Source organism: Salmo salar, chromosome ssa06, assembly GCF_905237065.1.
Source record: "Salmo salar chromosome ssa06, Ssal_v3.1, whole genome shotgun sequence".
Classification (NCBI taxonomy): Eukaryota; Metazoa; Chordata; class Actinopteri; order Salmoniformes; family Salmonidae; genus Salmo; species Salmo salar.
This window is the reverse complement of record NC_059447.1, coordinates 69,494,689-69,516,605: the sequence shown is the minus strand read 5'-3', so window position 1 is coordinate 69,516,605 and position 21,917 is coordinate 69,494,689. Positions and strand designations below refer to the sequence as shown.

The following is a 21,917-nucleotide window of genomic DNA, read 5'->3' as shown; positions in this document are numbered from 1 at the left end:
CCATCCTTCATCCCTCGCTTCATCCCTCTATCACAGACATGCTTTGAGGAGAGGAGACGCCCCAAAACAACACTAATATTAATCCTTCAAGCATTTCGCTATACCCCCAAGCTAAATGTGTATGCGACCAATAAAATGAGGTTGCTTTTCATACACGGCTTGACAAACACACAGCATCAGGTATGGACCTCAGACTGAGGTGATGATCAGATCCGAGAAAGACGCCTTCCAAAATGCTCAACATGTCAACCATTGACTGTACAATATTTCATTTGTGGTTTTCTATTGACTTCCTAACTGACTAAGTGTAGAACTTCAGTCTTTCTGAAAAGCCCTTTATAAAACCAGATTCATTAATATTATACTAAAAGCCAATATATAGGCCTACAGATGTGGAGGAAGTAGGCCTATGGGACAACAGACTTGCTTAAACAAACGATATGGAACATTAGAGGATGAGTATGAGTGAGAGATAAACTAGTGTTGTTGAATGAACCACAGTAATAGACGTGGAGTTGACAGATGGATAATAAGCTGAAGTGAATGATGGCCGTCTTGTGCTCTACTTTCTCTCGCTCCATTTCTCCCTCACCGCGTCCCATTTTCACACCTCATTTGGATCTCCTTCGCAACCCGACAGACGTGGCTTCACAACTAATGAGATGAAACCTCCAGCAACACACTCACTCTCCCTCTCTTCCTGCACCCCCTTGCTACCCAGACAAACTCCCATTCAACATTATAGACTATAAAAGCTACAGTAAAATGCCCAAAGCATCCCTCAACACACCCTGCCCCCACCACGGTCAGAGCTCAGCTTTATTTCTGTAATTGGACTAAAAGAGAAGAGGACTGAGCCCTAAAACCACGAGGCAGCCTGGCTCCCCCACCCCAATCACCTAATGTCACATCTCAATCCATACCTTCTCTCCTTCCTTCTTTCAATCTCCACCTTCATGCATTCTCTCTCGCTCTCTCCTACCAAGCTCATCTATATCGATTCCTTCCTCTCCTCTTTTCACCCCCTTTATTCTGTTCTCCTGCTCTAACCATGACCTTGCATCCCCTCTTCAGCGAAACAAAAACTCCAGGAAAAATGGTGTGGGAAACACAGACGAGCAGGAAAATGTGAGGAGGAAACGTGTGTTCATTTTACAGCTCTTATCTCGTATCTCTGAAACTACACGCCCTTGATAAACCATAGAAAGTAGATCCCGGTATCGGACACATGACTCAAATGACACTAACTTTATGACATATGGTATAATGTTTAACTCTGGGATAGGCCTACAGTCAATATCATACTTCGATATCTCTGAACAGTAACAAAACCACCGACCACTCCTCTCAGTATCCCTCCTCAGTATCACCCCCCAGTATCCCTCCTCCCTCTGTGTGAATTATTTATAGTATGCCGGACGTCTCGCCACCCCTCCCTCTTTTTGTCTGTGAATGAAAGTGTAGCTGTTAGTAAACAGGAACTTGATCTAGCCTGCAGTGGCTTCCTGCCCTTAGAGACGTCATCCATAATCTATCAGCTAGACAGACAGATCGAGGGGGAGAGAGAAAGAACAAGAGAGAGAGGAGAGAAGGTTGCAATAAAATTAGAACCACACACACACACACACACACACACACACACACACACACACACACACACACACAGGTAAATCAACATGCTGTTGCTCTCTGATGAGTCTTGTTCTCCTGTTAATGACTTTAGCATGGTGAAAGGTTCCCATGCATCCCCAACACCATGGTGCAACACACCCACCCACCCACCCACCCACCCACCCACCCACCCACCCACCACTGTCTTGGAAACACTCAACCATAATAAACACACAATTGAACATTTTTGGATGGTATTCACAAGAAAGAAATAGGCCTAACCAAAGAGGCTGAGTATTAAGCTATACCACCTCTCTCAAAGTCCATTTTGAGTGACATGTCCTTCTGTTCTCAGCAGGCCACTCAGACAGAGGTCAGTGAGTGACCCCTAGTCCATACTCTCCCCTCCGTCCCCACCACTCTTCTTTTCTTTCACCCCTTCTACTCCTTTCTCCCCCTTTTCTGGGCTTCCAACTGACCTGCTCTTTTGTGCCGGCTGAGGTCAGCACTGGGATTCCATCACAGTCAGCACTCACACGTACACAAACATGCGCGCTCTGCACGCACGACACACTCACAAAACTTCAAAGGCTGGTTGTGGACAAAAAGAGGGGAAACCAAAGAGAAACCTGGCTGGGACACAGAGTGAGTCAGGAGGACACAGACCGCATCCCTGGGTGTCTGGGGATAGGATGATGTCATCAAAGTGAGCCAGGGGATCTGACATGAATTAAGGAGAAGGGGACATATTGTAAGCAGGGCCGGGACGATACCAGTATCGTGATACTCGTTAGCATCGTGGTAAGGAAACAAAACACGAAGCAGATTTAACTTCTTTAAGAAAACATCATTATGTTGTCATCCCCCTCCATCCCCACACACACACCCCCAACGTCACCCAAAACACCCACACGTTTACTATTCACAGTGGAGCCACCTATTGAACACACCCATCTGTTATCGCCACCTATTGAACACACCCATCTGTAATCACCACCTATTGAACACACCCACCTGTAATCACCACCTATTGAACACACCCATCTGTTATCGCCACCTATTGAACACACCCACCTGTTATCGCCACCTATTGAACACACCCACCTGTATTCACCACCTATTGAACACACCCACCTGTAATCGCCACCTATTGAACACACCCATCTGTTATCACCACCTATTGAACACACCCACCTGTATTCACCACCTATTGAACACACCCACCTGTAATCACCACCTATTGAACACACCCATCTGTTATCACCACCTATTGAACACACCCACCTGTTTTCACCACCTATTGAACACACCCACCTGTAATCACCACCTATTGAACACACCCACCTGTTATCACCACCTATTGAACACACCCACCTGTTTTCACCACCTATTGAACACACCCATCTGTTATCACCACCTATTGAACACACCCACCTGTAATCACCACCTATTGAACACACCCACCTGTAATCACCACCTATTGAACACACCCACCTGTTATCGCCACCTATTGAACACACCCACCTGTAATCACCACCTATTGAACACACCCACCTGTAATCACCACCTATTGAACACACCCACCTGTTATCACCACCTATTGAACACACCCATCTGTAATCACCACCTATTGAACACACCCACCTGTAATCACCACCTATTGAACACACCCATCTGTTATCACCACCTATTGAACACACCCATCTGTTATCACCACCTATTGAACACACCCACCTGTTTTCACCACCTATTGAACACACCCACCTGTAATCACCACCTATTGAACACACCCATCTGTTATCACCACCTATTGAACACACCCATCTGTTTTCACCACCTATTGAACACACCCATCTGTTTTCACCACCTATTGAACACACCCATCTGTTATCACCACCTATTGAACACACCCATCTGTTATCACCACCTATTGAATAACTATAGAGAGGGAGGTACTAGATGCTGGAAATAGCATTCATTTGAAGAGGATGGATGCTGGGAGTTTGTGTGTGTATGTGTGTGTGTGTATGCATGTACTCTCAGCGAAAATCTACTTCAGACCACTTGAGTTGGTAACATTTCATTCCAGTGGAGGAGTTGTTTTGTGCGCTGAGGTTGATTAAGTAGGCTGCATTGTGTGTGCGCGCCCGCTGCAATGCTAGAAGATATTGAACATATTATCTGCTACTTGAGTTGGTACAAATTAGAGAGTTTTATGTGCATTCAAGTCAATAGTAGAGGCTGCATTGTGTGTGTATTATTCTCTATGAAAGGGAGCGGGGCCTCCCTCTATAGGCCTCCCCTCTATTGTACTCCATGAGAAAACCTTCCAGACAAGGACACCCTGCTTTGAGTGCAGCGTGAGACCAAAGACACAATCACTAAGATATTCAGTCCCTCCATATGTACATCTGCATGTGAGGGCATTTCATCTAGCCTACAGAGAAAGCCATTGGTGCAGTGGAGATAAATGAGACACATGTTTTGTGTCTGTTCAAACAAAAAGCTATTCACATATAGCTGAGTATGACCAGATGAAATACTCCTTTGAAGAGTAAAAGAACAACATGAAACATAACATCAACTGTAAAGACGTAAAGAGTGAAAAAGAGAGATGGAATCAAAAGGGAAAAAAAGAGTGAGGAAGAGACCAGAGGAAAGCTGCATACGCGCAAAATTGTTCAAACTTCAAAGCTAAGGTTCTCTTGATGTGGCATAAAAGCACTCAGTGCCGAAAAGAACAAAGGAGCCATGTGTACTGAGAGAAAGGAAAGAGGATAGAATGAGAGAGGTCAGAGGAGAGGTAAGGCCTGTACAGAGAAGGACTGGAAGGAAGGCAGACAGATAAAGTTGGTCAAAGCTCGTCTGCATGAATGAGCGTGAAAACAAGTCACCACCTTGGTTAAATAGAGTTGGGTTCACTCACCTGTAGCCTACATGGTGAGAACTGGCTTACACACACAGCAGGGTCAGTGCTCATAACACATCGCTGTCCATCAATTCTTGACCCAAGCAGATCCTACAGACCCTTTGTAATTCAAGCTAGTGTGTGTGTGTGTGTGTGTGTGTGTGTGTGTGTGTGTGTGTGTGTGTGTGAGAGAGAGAGAGAGAGAGAGACCCGGTGGATGCCTGTGCTATGGGTGACTGCATATTTATTTAGTACACATGGCGGCTGGTCATCCATCCATCCAGACCAAAGCGGTTTGTCTCTCCAACAAGCTTCCTTCCCCCTCCTCATCAACCTCCATCTCTCTCTGTGGAGACTCTGAACAAAGGATCTTTATCAGATCCCCTCATTCCCAAAAAAGGGGCTTTATCTAACAACAGACCTTCCTACTCTCCCGCTCCACTCCCAATGGAATGACTTTTGTACCTACAATCACTAGCTAGACATTCAGAGAAATCCTACTATAACACCTCTACTTCTCGTGGACAACAGTCTCCATTACGGAGCTGGGAACACAAGCATTTCAATACACCCACAATAACATCTGCTAAATATGTTTACGTGACCAATAACATTTGATTTGATTCATGTTTTTTAAAAGCTAGGTCGTACCACTCCACTATACCTGAGGGAGAGAACGTGATGCTCGTTAGTGTAATCAAGCAATGAGCTGAATCACATTAACCCTCAAGGCCCTGAGTCTGGAAAAGAAAAGCACAAACAATGTTGACTCTCAACCAAGAGTAACAGGGAGGTGCACAACGCCTAAATGGGTCCCCACACACATTCAAACCTGGGGACCTTTAAATGTTAGCATAGAGTAAAATAAAACAGGTGTTGCACTTAAAATGTGTCCCTGTGTAAAGCAGCCTCTCAAAATGTTATTTTATGAGCTGGCTGCTTTGTCCATCTGTAGTAACGGTCCCAGTGGAGAGGCTGGTACTTCTGTTCCCGGCCCCCCGTCACCCGTGATATGTGCATACCTCTCCCCCTCTCTTTTAGAGAATGTAAATCTAACCCCATTTGCGTATTCCCCTCTTGACCCCAAAATGGATTGGTGGGAAACTCCTAATCCTACTAGTCCTTCTTCCACCATTTCTATTCCAGTCATTTAGTGCTCCTATCCAGGCCAATTACTGTCACAGTGCAAGTATCCTAGTCAGGTAAGGAGGCTCTAAGGCTGCATTTACACAAGCTAGCACAATTCAGACATGTTTTCCCACTAATTGGTCATTTGACCAATCATATCAGATTTTTTAACGTCGAGGCCGATCTGATTGGTCAAAAGATCAATTAGTGAAAAGAAATATCAGAAAACGCAGCCTAATAGTCCTGCTCCAATGCAGAGTGGTCCATAGCCTCTGCAGTGCTTTAGAGCTGGATTTTACAAAGCAGTGTCCTTGGATGTCTTGAAGTGTGTCTTAAAACAAAATGCATTACTGTTATTATTCCGTAATGACCATTATCATAGTCCAATGGCCGTGTAATGTTGGCTAACACTGGTTTATTACATTAGAGCATCATCTAGTCCAATAAAGATATAGAAATCCCATAAAGTGGCCCAGTCTACATTACTGGCCAGCCAGTCTGGCTCCATAGATATTGATCTGAGTACCCTCAATATGACTACACTATCCTCTTAGGACTGATCATATCATGACAAGGTTTGTGTTTGTCTGTGGCAAGTTCTGTTTCCGTTTCCACCGGCGACCCAGTCTTAACACGTCCTTGTCACTATGCAGAATCATACCAGATTCATCGCTCTTTTGGCTCCCTTTTGTCATTCCCTCTGTACATAACAAACACACACACACACACACACACACACACCCTCCTCCATCCTCTCTCTATTGGGGCGTATGCTGGCTGTAGTGCAGCTTTCCTGACCTACATCTCACACCAGCTCTGTCTGTCTATATGTAGCCTACTGCTGTCAACTCTGCTCTCCATAGGGGAGGTGGGCCTCATAGCAAGATTCATTTCATTAACCGCACACACACTACAATACATTTGATCTGATACAAACACACAGATATGAGTGCTTTAGTATGGGTCTACAGGGCCTAGAGCAGCATTTAGGGCGGCAGGTAGCCTAGCGTTTAACAGCGTTGGGCCAGTAACCGAAAGGTTGCTGGATCGAATCCCCAGGCCGACTACGTGTAAAATCTGTCAATGTGCACTTGAGCAAGGCACTGAATTGCTCTTGTATGTCGCTCTGGATAAGAGTGTCTGGTAAATGACTAAAATGTATAGACAGAGTATTATACTGCAGGTGTAAGAGTTGACACTAATGTAGACACTGTCCAGTGCACCATAGGTGATTATCATTGCATTAGTGGGAGTCATGATTAGTGTGATTATCATAGCTATCATTAGTGTGGTCAACAAGCTAGCTATAGATGACCTTGCTTAGACTACTGTATCCATGCAGGACACAGCAAGGTAGCCTGTTAGCTTCCATGGTTAACAGTGAGGCGTTTGTCTCATTCATACACTGAGCCAGACAGACTGGGTTACTTTAGGGTAAGTGCCTCCGCTAACTCAAGGGCACAGAGCGGCAAGCCACTTGGGGCTGCACAGCATTTCAACGTAGGAGAAAGAGAGAGGAAGGGAGATCCTGTGGGTGTGTCTACGTTAGGGGTGTGCAGGCACTTTCATTTGACCCAGTTTAACATGGCATCTCACCTCTCATCAGCCACAACAGGCTGTCATGGTGGACCAGGTCTAACAACCAATCAACAATCCCCTTTACCACACGAGGACCAATCCGCACAGGACCAGGAAGAGAGCTTGTCATTCAGATAATTTCCTACTTGTGTGATTCAACCAATCAGGGGTGATGGATGTTGGGTCTGGTGGCCCGGCAGTGACCAGTGTTGATTTCCCATAATTCTCCATGTGCTTGACTGACTTTGGATTTGTCTGGCCAATCACATTGAACCCCTCCATGCTGGATCTGTCTGTGACAGTCATCCTGTGTGTGTGACCTTGGATTTATCCAACCTATCACATTGACACCGCCCCCCTGCTGAGTGAGTGAGTGAGTGAGTGAGTGAGTGAGTGAGTGAGTGTCTGTGTGTGTGTGTGTGTGTGTGTGTGTGTGTGTGTGTGTGTGCGCCTATACAGCCAACAGGATATGACCCAAAACCAACCCATAATGATCACTTCCTACACAACAACCCAGTGGTGACCCAGTCCCCTAGCAGAGCCACCCCATCATATCCAGTTCCCATACATAGCAAATAGGAACAGATTACACTGTCTCTGACAACACTCACTTTATTAGGCAACATTAAAGGACAACAGCAGTAGCCGTCAAGCCAAACCCAGCCCACACTGTAAATACAGTATTGTATTGACTCTGTCTCTATACCCAGCTCTGTGTGTGTGTGAATCTGACCAGAAGCTAACCAGGTCAGCCTGATATTAGGACCATAGGGGTTGAGATTGTGTAATAGTCACAGTAACAGCCCAGATAAGCCTATAGGGCCCATTACCTGTATAGTAACATACTGTACCACAGGTGCAGTACCAGCAGGCTGTAACATAGTGATGTCAGTGAGTGTTTCTGGACAGAGACAGATTAGAGCTCCTGGGACCACATCGACATGGAATCAGTATCACTGAACATGCACACTAAAAGCATTCTGGGATCACTGGTGTCATCTGTCCAAAGTGACAGGGGGATCTACGTCTGGGTGCTCTCTGTGTGTGTGTGATGCGGGGGAGGGGATCCTTAGACCTTGTCTGGGAAACAGGCAGCCCCTAAAATCCACTTAACCCCTCCCTTTCTCGCTCCATATTCAACCCCCCAATTGCTTAATAAAAAACCTCTCACCCTTCCCTCCCTCTGCTCCCTCCCTCACACCCCACTGTCAAATCTAAGTCATTATGGATGGAAGGATTAATAGAGAAAGGCACCATTCAAATACAATGAGTGTGCCCCCATAATGGTCCCCCAGGGAAACAAGGGTAATTCACTGATCAAATATGACACCAAACATCTGTATGGGGTTAAATTATAAAAACCTGTAGTTCTATTTGATAGGTAATTAACCCAATGCTAATTTTCTAAGGTAGTTAACATAATGCTATGAATATGTTAATTCAATTATATTAATCATTTCTGTGAATTACAGGGGCTTTTCCAAATGCTTTATTGCTACACATGGTTAGCCCATCAGTTCACTACCGTTGCACTATAATCATGGGACAGCAGTGGTCTACAATCCCTACACAAGAGCAGTCTGCAGTGATGCTGCTGGTTGGGTAAGTAGTGCCACCATGTGGTAGAAACACGCAACTGCAGACCCAATGGAACGAAGTACTGAACGCAATTCCATTGTTTATAATTGGAAAGTTGAAAGTTATCTAAAAATATTTAAAAGTAGTTTAATTAAGCTACAACTTCAGTCATGTAAACTGAGTCCCCTGTAGTTTCATGGCCATAATAACTTGCGCATATACCACCGCACTGACAACCAAATGTGCTTTTCTTTCTTTCCCCAACGATTTTCACCATAATCAATTTACACATGAGGCGTGGAAGCCCTCAAAAGAGGGTTGCCATGGTGAGGACGGCTCATTAGCACGGTGGAATTAAAAGAGCCTCTTAAAAACCCAGCAGCATCCCCTCTTTACTCTCCTCTTTCCCGCTCTCCTCTGTTCTAATGAGTCTCTACAGCGTAAAGGGGAGATGCAGTATATTCAGGATGCTTGGCTTAATGGAGCCTCCAGCTGATTCACTCATAAAGGGCCTGGGGCCGAGGATAAAACTGGGGGCATGTTTGCGGCCCTGGGGCTGGAGTTTGAAACAAGGGTAGGGGGTCCAGTATTGATGGGTGGGGGGATCAATAGTTACATATCACAATATTATTTTGGGACAATATTATATCGATATTTGACTCCAAGTGTCTATTTAGCATTGTTTTTGCTACTGTAAGTATCGGTAGCTGATGCTAGTCTGCTGTACCTAAGCCAAAACTCTGGTATTTTCATCCTATAGGTTGTTGTCCATCTTCTATAGCGTGTTCTCCAGCCAAGATGTTTTCGCACATTCATTTCCCTGACTGATCAAAACTTGTTTTCTCATGCTCTCTTGTCTCTTTGCAGCAGATATAAGGTGAGAAATATGTTTGGAACATCAAATCGCAAGTATCAAACCGCAAGAATCACAATACATTTCTTATCGGCAGCTAAGTGTTGTGATAATATTGTATGGTGAGGTCCCTGGCAACTCCCAGCCTTAGGGTCCAGGGTCTATGGCTGGGGTTTGATACAAGGGTACAGGGGATCCAGGTTCTAAGGCTTGGGATAGGGCTAGGACTCTATGACTGGGGACATCGGGCTAGGACTCTATGACTGGGGACATCGGGCTAGGACTCTATGACTGGGGACATCGGGCTAGGACTCTATGACTGGGGACATCGGGCTAGGACTCTATGACTGGGGACATAGGGCTAGGACTCTATGACTGGGGACATAGGGCTAGGACTCTATGACTGGGGACATAGGGCTAGGACTCTATGACTGGGGACATAGGGCTAGGACTCTATGATTGGGGACATAGGACTAGGACTCTATGACTGAGGACTAGGGCTCTATGACTGAGGACTAGGGCTCTATGACTGAGGACCTAGGACTATGACTGAGGACCTAGGACTATGACTGAGGACCTAGGACTATGACTGAGGACCTAAGGCTCTATGACTGAGGACCTAGGACTAGGGCTCTATGATCGAGGACTAGGGCTCTATGACTGAGGACCTAGGTAAAGGGCTCTATGACTGAGGACCTAGGTAAAGGGCTCTATGACTGAGGACCTAGGTAAAGGGCTCTATGACTGAGGACCTAGGATAAGGGCTCTATGACTGAGGACCTAGGTAAAGGGCTCTATGACTGAGGACCTAGGATAAGGGCTCTATGACTGAGGACCTAGGATAAGGGCTCTATGACTGAGGACCTAGGATAAGGGCTGGGGCTCTATGGGACCGGGATTGAGAATGAAGAATAAGACAGGATAATATTATGCTATTCAACCCCCTTATTAAAGGGCAATGCACAACTGTGAATAATCATGCAACTCTCCTCTGAAGCCAATTGTAGCCACTAAAACATGCAGTACCCAATCTGATTGTTTGAGGGGTAGGACTGGGAGCAACCCAGAAAGACCTCAGTGGAAGCAGCTTGGAGCTGATAAAAGCCCAATCTGATCAGAGAAGTAATTAAATAAATGAGTTTGAGCCAGGCCATTTAGTGCTTAAACACTGTTATCCTGTACTAGGCCTAAATGAAACAGGGTAACACACAGCTCTACAGTTGAATTGAATAGGGCTCGGGCTGTAGTGAGGACATGCTCTAATGACTATCCTATCAGCCTACTATTACTACTAGCCTCCTGGAAATGAAGCTCCAAAAAGCACACTACAGGCCTAAAACAGGACTGCATGCTTGAGCGCACGCGCACACACACACACGTGCACTCGGAATTAAGTCAAACAAGCAGTAAACAGGCTTCTCCACCTAGCTACACATATTCAGGCTGTTAATACTATTACACAGCAGGTCAGTACAGATGAACTCTGTATGGCCTTTCAACTCCACCCTCTGCAATGTGTCAGCGCTGGGCAGAATGGAACGTCGCCTCACACACAATCATCTGGAAAACAAGACAGGTGACAGGGGCACAGCCCAGGAGAGGGGGGGTGGTGAAAGAGGTATAGGTGTAGAGGGAGATCCCAAGGGGTAAGGGTGTCCTTTGTAGCTCAGTTGGTAGAGAGCATGGCACTTGTAACACCAGGGGAGAGGGTTCAATTCCCGGGACCACCCATACGTAAAATGAATGCACGCGTGACTAAGTTGCTTAGGATGAAAACATCTGCTAAATGACATATATTATTATATTATACCGATATGGTCTGACTTACCCAAAGCCCTTCGTATGTCATCACTGCAACGCTGGCTTAATCTAATTTCATAAGATCAGGCTCCAGCCATACACACACTACACCAGTAGGGGGCTCTCCATCCTTTACAGGTGCACCAGCCAAGCTTAGAAAATAAACCACAGGGTTATCCCTAATAATGTAATCAACTCCTTAAGTAACAGTCACACAGATGTGACTGTGTGCAGCCCCACTACCTGTCACAGACCGACAGGAGGACTCAGGTCTTAGCCACACGATGGAACGGTCACCTATTAGAGCTTAACAAGGCAGGCGTCCCTCCATTACTCACAGAACTAACCAAGCAGCACCAATTACTCTTTCATTCAATGCCGAGGGGCAGAGCCAGGGTAACTGAATTAGGCCTGAAGGGACGTGGGGTTGGTGAGGCACACAGGCGCATTAACACACACACACACACACACACTTCATCAGAGACATGTATGCTTGGGGAAATGACAAGAGGTTATGAACAAACATCTTCCATTATGGGTCATTCCTGACTCTGGAGTCAAGATTGTGTGTGTGTGTGTGTGTGTGTGTGTATGTGGGGGAGAGAGAGATACACAGAAACAGACACAAAGAGCAAGAGAGAATTGGGGGGGGGGGGGGAGAAAGAGAGAGCGAGAGAGAAAAATAAACTGTTAGGGATAAATCCTCTATCCCACCAAGATCAGCTATCACACTTTCTCAAACTTTGTCCACAACCTGCCGACGGTGGGATTCAGGGAAACTGTGTGTGTGTCTGTAGGGGGTGGGACTAATGTGTAACAATGTGTCTTTGTGACTGTTCCTGTTCAAATCCCACAGTTAATCAGGCAGAGGAAGGACAACTTCTTTTGTGTTCCCCTCTCTAAGCAGGGGCCATATAAACACACACACTTCTGGGGCATAGGTTGACACCATTGTCTAGTTTTTCAACGATGAAATAAATCCTCTTATCCTTCATCTCAACCTCTGTTTCCATCTCCTCAGCGATCACCTCTTCTATAGCTGTGTATGTATAGCTATAAACCATGATAATCCATGACTAGATAAAGGAGAGGTGCTTGACCAAACGGGTAATGCGGTCCGATGTAAGGTGTGTTGCTGACCGTGTTTAAAGCGTGGAGTCAGCCTCCGTCATGTCACAGAGATATGACCAACTAGGTCAAGGTAAACGGAACTCTACAGTCTTAACCAGATCACAGAGAGAGAAGGAGAGAAAGAGCTTCATATACAGTGCAGGGAAAAAGTATTTCCCCCCTTTCTGATTTTCTCTATTTTTGCTGAATGTTATCAGATCTTCAACCAAAACCTAATATTAGATAAAGAGAACATGAGTTTACAAATAACCCCAAAAAATTATACTTATTTTATTTATTGAATTAAAGTTATGCAACATCCCTGTTTGAAAAGTAATTGCCCCCTAACACTCAATAACTGGTTGTCACCTTTAGCTGCAATGACTCTAAACAAACACTTCCTGTAGTTGTTGGTCAGTCTCTCACGTCGCTGTGGAGGAATTTTGGCGCACTCTTACATGCAGAACTGCTTTAACTCAGCGATATTTGTGGGTTTTCAAGCATGAACGTCTCATTTCAAGTCATGCCACAACATCTCAATTGGGATTAGGTCTGGACTTTGACGAGGTCATTCCAACACTTCAAATTTGTAGCTTTTTCATGTAGACTTGATTGTGTGTTTTGGATCATTGTCTTGCTGCATGACCCAGCTGCAATTCAGCTTCAGCTCACAGACAGATGGCCTGACATTCACATGGGTCCCATCATGCCTGGTGAAAACCAAACACTGCATTCCACAGTAAGAACTTTATCCCAACGGTCAAGCTTGGTGGTGGTACTGTGATGGTTTGGGGATGCTTTGCTGCCTCAGGACCTGGACCACTTGTCTTATTAGAAGGAACCATAAATTCTGCTCTGTATCAGAGAGTTCTACAGGAGAATGTCAGGCCATCCGTCTGTGAGCTGAAGCTGAAACGCAGCTGGGTCATGCAGTTTATGCTTGAAAACCCACAAATGTTGCTGAGTTAAAGCAGTTCTGCATGGAAAAGTTGGCCAAAATTCCTCCACAGCGACGTGAGAGACTGACCAACAACTACAGGAAGTGTTTGTTTAGAGTCATTACAGCTAAAGGTGACACAAACAGTTATTGAGTGTTAGGGGGCAATTACTTTTCAAACAGGAGCATTGGGTGTTGCATAACTTTGTTTATGAAATAAATACCTAATTGTGTTATTTATCTAATATCAGGTTCCCTTTATCTAATATCAGGTTCCCTTTATCTAATATCAGGTTCCCTTTATCTAATATCAGGTTCCCTTTATGTAATATCAGGTTCCCTTTATCTAATATCAGGTTCCCTTTATCTAATATCAGGTTCCCTTTATCTAATATCAGGTTCCCTTTATCTAATATCAGGTTCTTTATCTAATATCAGGTTCTTTATCTAATATCAGGTTATTTATCTAATATCAGGTTATTTATCTAATATCAGGTTCCCTTTATCTAATATCAGGTTCCCTTTATCTAATATCAGGTTCTTTATCTAATATCAGGTTATTTATCTAATATCAGGTTATTTATCTAATATCAGGTTCCCTTTATCTAATATCAGGTTATTTATCTAATATCAGGTTATTTATCTAATATCAGGTTCCCTTTATCTAATATCAGGTTCCCTTTATCTAATATCAGGTTATTTATCTAATATCAGGTTCCCTTTATCTAATATCAGGTTCCCTTTATCTAATATCAGGTTATTTATCTAATATCAGGTTCCCTTTATCTAATATCAGGTTCCCTTTATCTAATATCAGGTTCCCTTTATCTAATATCAGGTTCCCTTTATCTAATATCATTTACATTTAAGTCATTTAGCAGACGCTCTTATCCAGAGCGACTTACAAATTGGTGGATTCACCTTATGATATCCAGTGGAACAACTACTTTACAATAGTGCATCTAATATCAGGTTCTTTATCTAATATCAGGTTCTTTATCTAATATCAGGTTCTTTATTTAATATCAGGTTTTGGTTGAAGATCTGATAACATTCAGTATCAAAAATAGAACATTTGAAAGGGGGCAAATACTTTTCCGGAGTTATGTTATGTGTATGTATATGTAAGGCATGATACAAGACAAAACACTCATTTACACTAACCGCAGTCAAATTCCCCATGCAGGTTTCCCTCACCTCCCTCTAGTTCTCAAAAAAGCCCACTGATTTCATTAGGGCCTATTTCCATTTCCCATGACTATTCCAGAAGGAAGCCTGCTCCTCTGCCACTCAGGTCCTCTGGGCCCCCAGGGGAGCTGTTGGCTGTGATTGGTCAAACCCTGGACCTGCGTGAGTATGCCCACTGGGGGGCTTATGGAGGATCTGGAGAACACCTGCTACATATCTAAACTGGTAACTAAAGAACATGAGAGAGGAGGGAGGGAGAGACAGATAGAATGGGTAGACCTGATACTGTAAGACAGGAAGGAAAACGGTGAATAAAGTGGAAGCTGTATAGAGAAAGAAGAAGAGCATAGGGGAAGAGAGATGTAAAGAGAGACAGGAATGAATTACAACTAGCCCTCAAAGCTCTGTGTCAGCTGCCGTCTGTTCGCCGTAGCGTAAATACAGCGTGACTAGAGCGTTAATACAACATACAGCGCAGGCACAATACTGTACCAATGTGGGCAACATCTTGAGCTGTCACGGCGCATTAACCAAAACAGGCTTGAGCAAGGACGCTAGCCTGGCTCGCATTGTTACGCTAAATGCATAAGAATAAGTGATTCATCACACACACACACACACACACACACACACACACACACACACACACACACACACACACACACACACACACACACAAGCGCAATATCATAAAGACTCTGTACAGTATTAGTCGAGCTGTGTTAAAGACATCAACATTTTGTTTATTGACCAATGACTATAAAACCTCCTCTCTCCCTTCCTTTCCCCCCCACTCCATTCGATGGGTTCTTTATTAACTCTCCAAGGTGAAAGTCAGTCACCCCAGTTACCTACTACTGTCCCCCACGTCACCACATCCTGTCATCTCTGTCACAGTCCAACACAGGGATGTCCCATCACCCCCAGCTGCTGGCTAGTGTTGAGGGTTCCCATGAGTGGGGTGGATGGGTGCTTCTTTATTTGTGTATCTTACTGTAAATTCTGATGTCCGATGTCTGCACTCAGCACGCATTGGCATGTTCAGGCACACACTCAAATATACAAACACGGCACCCATACATTACAGTAACTGCAAAACATTCAGCATATTTCTAGAATTTAGGAACAGAAAGGCCTAGAAAGAAAAAGACTGACTTTTATCATGGATGGGTTGTTTATGTGCTATCAATAAATGATAATATCTGGGTTCTGCTCCCAGAGGTCGTGTAACTAACTCCCTGATGCCCTCAGCTCGGCCGCCAGAACCTCCACCACCACTCACAGGTCAAAGGTTAGAGGTCACCACAGCACACCCTGATGACACAACAAATGACCCCCAACAAAGGAGTCACAGACTCACACACCACACACACACACACACACACACACACACACACACACACAAAAAAACAAGGACAGACGGCACAGATCACACATTTACAACTACGACAAATCACATAATGGGAGGAGACAAAGCACCGGCCTGAGAGTGGCTGTACCACATGTCTCACATAGAAACACACTAACACTGTTCAAACAGGATAGTCTAAAACAACATTACTGCCAAGGTCTGGTCACAACAACAGATTTGTCTCTGTCTGCAGCAAAGCCACAATGAGCATTCCAGTGTTTCCCCCAGGATTTTTTTCAGCAGCGGTGGCAAAGTTAGCGTAGGGTATGGGGAGGGGTTGTAGAAGTGGGCGTGGCCAATGGGCGGTCTCCGACCCAACATTTTAGAGGCCCTTCTCTTGGCCGCAGAAACAAAATGTTGCTGTTTTAAAGCTAATTTCCTGCAATTGTACACATTTAGCTATGGGGCTGAGAGAAAATGTGCAGTTTTAAATATAATTTCTACACATTTTGCAATGGCTTATGCTATCTGAGTGACAATTTCTTTGGGGGAATATAAACTTTTTGGAATTGTGGATTCTCCATAACAGTCTAGTTTTTATTTTGGTGATTGTTAGTTCTCTCTTATTAAAAATATATAATTCTACAATATTTTCTACATACTTTATATCTGGTTTTAGTAGTTTAAGTTTACGCTGAATTTTTTTTATCATCCCAATTTTTTGGAGTGGCAGCAATGATTTAGCAGCGGTGGAATATAGGGGAAACACTGCATTCACACTATAGTATAGATTAGAATATAAAGCAAAGCACTATAGACAAGTCCAAAGCCCCAGCGACTCCTCCTGCCAGGACTGACTAGAAAAACAGTCACTCTAAAGCCCAGAGACCAGTCCATAGAGGCAGAAGAGCAGTTTAATCTACCATTGCAGTCCAACAGTTCCAGCCACGTGTGTCTCAACAGCACACAACAGCCTGAACCCAACAAAACACTACTGTCTCTGTCACACAACAACCAGTAAAACCCTCATTCTAAAGCCGACTGACTCCAGTCTGAGTAGTGTGCTCTGTTCTACCTTGGTGAGAAGTTCTCCCTTGGCTGTCCTGGTAGGTGTGTGTGTGCCCCAAGGAGCCCTTGGTCTCGGGTCCTAGCAGTCCCGGTTTGGGCGTCCACAGAGAGTCCTGTCTCTGGTGGACCTTGGTGGAGAGCAGGCGGCGTCGCAGGCTGCCCTCAGGCCTACGGATGGGCCCTGAAGCATGGGGCTGGACTGGTAGGTTGTTGCCCATCTCAGAGGTGGTGTGGAAAGCCTTCTTCCCTGCCGAGTCCTCATAGCAGGCGGCCTTGTGCCAGCAGCTGACCACCGGCTTGGAGGAGAGGCACTGCACATATGCGATCATCCTCTCTCTGTCTCTAAGACCCTCGAGCCCCCCTCTCGGCCCTCCCACTTGGGACAGGGGCTTGTGTGTGTCGCCCTCCTATTTTCTCTCTCTAGCCCCTAGACCCTCAATAGGACTCCCCCTTCTCTCACCCCCCCCCTCTCCCCAGGAAGGATGAAGGGATGGGAGGGGCTGGTTTTCATGGCTTTAAGTTTTTGCAACCCGCAGGGGACACTCGCCTCCCTCCAGACCACAATCTCCAAAAGGCAGCCACTCCCCCTCCCACTCTCCTCCTCTCTTTTTGTTCTGTCTTTCTTTCCCTCTCTCAGGGGCTTCTATTGACTTGCATTGATTTGCCTGACAAAAGGGAGGAATATGCAGTGTCAGATTACAAGCTCTATTTCCAAAACAAATACGGTGAATCTTCCAAAATCCAGCACACCTCAAAAACATCAACACCAAATCCGATTTAGCAAAAACCCAAAGTAGGAAGTTTGGGTTTGAGAAAGAAAAAAGTTGGATTCCAATTCTAAAAAGACCAGGAGAAATGTGGTGAGATATTCTGAGGATGTGTAAAAGTGTTTAAACAAAGGTCTCCACCCCCCAGCAGGAAATAGCTGAGGTTACAATATGGTTCTTCTCACGTCACAATTTTGACTTTCTCCAAAACGCTCCTCACTGGTATTCAATACTCCAACGAAGTGTGTAGAACTCAAGACTCTCTCTCTCAAACACAGTCAGGTTGGATGTGGGACGGAGACACCCTCTAGAACAGATGCAAGAGATGATGGAAAGAGATACCTCTGGTGAATAGGTGAGTAGCAACTCTCCAGCACAAAGTGTGTGTAGGATGAGTATCGTGAGGTGAGTTTCTTCCCCTCCTTTTCTTCTCTCTCTCCAACTGACCATCAGCTTTGCCCCTTGGCCTCTCCTCCTCTCCCCCCTCCTCCTCTCCTTTATAGGTCTAATCTGTAATTCCAGATTATCCAGTCCTAGTCCCTTTACAGAGACAGCAGACACGGAGAGCACTACAGATGGACGCCATCCTGCTGCTAATTAACCCTGGTGTAATGGTCAGCCTGCCAGCGTGTGGCACCTCAGATGACAACTGCCAGTCATTACAGGTGTGACCTGGAGGATGCAAATAGAACCAGACAAAACACCGACAAAAATGGACAGAAACAGACAAAGAGACACACAGACACATCTAGACAACAGTTAAAGGTTTCGCCTCTTCTGCAACAACGGTGCAACTATATAGAGCTGTGTGTTATTCTAGACTAGACCACTACATATAGAGCTGTGTGTTATTCTAGACTAGACCACTACATATAGAGCTGTGTGTTATTCTAGACTAGACCACTACATATAGAGCTGTGTGTTATTCTAGACTAGACCACTACATATAGAGCTGTGTGTTATTCTAGACTAGACCACTACATATAGAGCTGTGTGTTATTCTAGACTAGACCACTACATATAGAGCTGTGTGTTATTCTAGACTAGACCACTACATATAGAGCTGTGTGTTATTCTAGACTAGACCACTACATATAGAGCTGTGTGTTATTCTAGACTAGACCACTACATATAGAGCTGTGTGTTATTCTAGACTAGACCACTACATATAGAGCTGTGTGTTATTCTAGACTAGACCACTACATATAGAGCTGTGTGTTATTCTAGACTAGACCACTACATATAGAGCTGTGTGTTATTCTAGACTAGACCACTACATATAGAGCTGTGTGTTATTCTAGACTAGACCACTACATATAGAGCTGTGTGTTATTCTAGACTAGACCACTACATATAGAGCTGTGTGTTATTCTAGACTAGACCACTACATATAGAGCTGTGTGTTATTCTAGACTAGGCCACTACATATAGAGCTGTGTGTTATTCTAGACTAGACCACTACATATAGAGCTGTGTGTTATTCTAGACTAGGCCACTACATATAGAGCTGTGTGTTATTCTAGACTAGGCCACTACATATAGAGCTGTGTGTTATTCTAGACTAGACCACTACATATAGAGCTGTGTGTTATTCTAGACTAGACCACTACATATAGAGCTGTGTGTTATTCTAGACTAGACCACTACATATAGAGCTGTGTGTTATTCTAGACTAGACCACTACATATAGAGCTGTGTGTTATTCTAGACTAGACCACTACATATAGAGCTGTGTGTTATTCTAGACTAGGCCACTACATATAGAGCTGTGTGTTATTCTAGACTAGGCCACTACATATAGAGCTGTGTGTTATTCTAGACTAGACCACTACATATAGAGCTGTGTGTTATTCTAGACTAGACCACTACATATAGAGCTGTGTGTTATTCTAGACTAGGCCACTACATATAGAGCTGTGTGTTATTCTAGACTAGACCACTACATATAGAGCTGTGTGTTATTCTAGACTAGACCACTACATATAGAGCTGTGTGTTATTCTAGACTAGACCACTACATATAGAGCTGTGTGTTATTCTAGACTAGGCCACTACATATAGAGCTGTGTGTTATTCTAGACTAGGCCACTACATATAGAGCTGTGTGTTATTCTAGACTAGGCCACTACATATAGAGCTGTGTGTTATTCTAGACTAGACCACTACATATAGAGCTGTGTGTTATTCTAGACTAGGCCACTACATATAGAGCTGTGTGTTATTCTAGACTAGACCACTACATATAGAGCTGTGTGTTATTCTAGACTAGACCACTACATATAGAGCTGTGTGTTATTCTAGACTAGACCACTACATATAGAGCTGTGTGTTATTCTAGACTAGGCCACTACATATAGAGCTGTGTGTTATTCTAGACTAGGCCACTACATATAGAGCTGTGTGTTATTCTAGACTAGGCCACTACATATAGAGCTGTGTGTTATTCTAGACTAGGCCACTACATATAGAGCTGTGTGTTATTCTAGACTAGGCCACTACATATAGAGCTGTGTGTTATTCTAGACTAGGCCACTACATATAGAGCTGTGTGTTATTCTAGACTAGGCCACTACATATAGAGCTGTGTGTTATTCTAGACTAGACCACTACATATAGAGCTGTGTGTTATTCTAGACTAGGCCACTACATATAGAGCTGTGTGTTATTCTAGACTAGACCACTACATATAGAGCTGTGTGTTATTCTAGACTAGGCCACTACATATAGAGCTGTGTGTTATTCTAGACTAGGCCACTACATATAGAGCTGTGTGTTATTCTAGACTAGGCCACTACATATAGAGCTGTGTGTTATTCTAGACTAGGCCACTACATATAGAGCTGTGTGTTATTCTAGACTAGGCCACTACATATAGAGCTGTGTGTTATTCTAGACTAGGCCACTACATATAGAGCTGTGTGTTATTCTAGACTAGGCCACTACATATAGAGCTGTGTGTATCATATGGATCAATCATCACTAATCAGATTGTTGGGGGCATTGGAGCTTAGAGCAGTGACAGAGCTGCTGACCAGCAGAGGGGGAGAGGAGATAGAATGTTTAGCCAGGGAAACACACATGCTTTATTTCATTTACACCACAACAATGATGACTAGGCAGATTATAAAACATATAAAAGCATAGACAAACGCATGCACACACACACACCAAAATGTTGCGGGTAGAGCCTCTTCAAAAAGACTACTGACAACCCTGAACTGATGCAAGGCAGAAAAGGAAACGGCAGATAGAAACAGAAATGCAGAGGAAGGGAGGGATTCACAGTAGTAACTAAATGAGAAAAAACAAACACCACATAGCAGCTCCATCTAGTGGTACAATATCACATCGTCACTTCAAGGATCCATGTATGGAATACTGTGGTAGAGAAATCAGACTCCCACTGAAAGTAACTCCACTATAACCTCATCTAACAGAGTGTTTACTGGGCACTCCCGACAGTACCTCTGTCTGTCTTTATAAGGTACAGTAAAGTAAGGCTGAGGTGAGGTTCTGATTCTGAGAAGACACAGACAGACAGACAGACAGACAGACAGACAGACAGACAGACAGACAGACAGACAGACAGACAGACAGACAGACAGACAGACAGACAGACAGACAGACAGACAGACAGACAGACAGACAGACAGACAGACAGACAGACAGACAGACAGACAGACAGACAGACAGACAGACAGACAGACATGGTTCTAGCTCTAGGACACTGAACAGGAAACCAGTATTCTTACATTGTCAAAGGATCTGATTAGCTTGTAAAGACACACAAACAAGCAGACTGAACAGTAACAAATATAGAGGAGTGAAACGATGGATAAAGGTCAAATACCATTTGGAAGTAGGGTCAGTCTGTGCCCTGCCAAAGATACAGCAGATAGCCGGGTTCACAGAGCCTTTAACAGAGGTTATCATTTCCATAGCGAAGCCACACTGACAACACTAACACTAATACTAATACAGCCAAACACCAAACCCACACACGCAATGCAGGCAGGCCAAAGGGCTTTAAACACATGCACA

At 44.3% G+C, this 21,917-nt stretch overlaps 1 protein-coding gene across 9 annotated transcripts in view; it reads right to left on the bottom strand.

Moving 5' to 3' along the window:
* nhsl1b (NHS-like 1b) overlaps positions 1–21,917 on the bottom strand; it is a 168,820-nt gene that overhangs the window by 35,757 nt on the left and 111,146 nt on the right. The window contains exon 1 of one of the 9 annotated variants that reach the window (XM_045720936.1): positions 17,118–17,506. The exons of the other annotated variants lie outside the window; for them this stretch is intronic. Coding sequence (XP_045576892.1) covers positions 17,118–17,439 — 322 coding nt within the window. The 5' untranslated portion in view covers positions 17,440–17,506. Of the gene's footprint in view, positions 1–17,117; positions 17,507–21,917 lie in introns of those variants that run through there. 9 annotated transcript variants of the gene reach the window in all.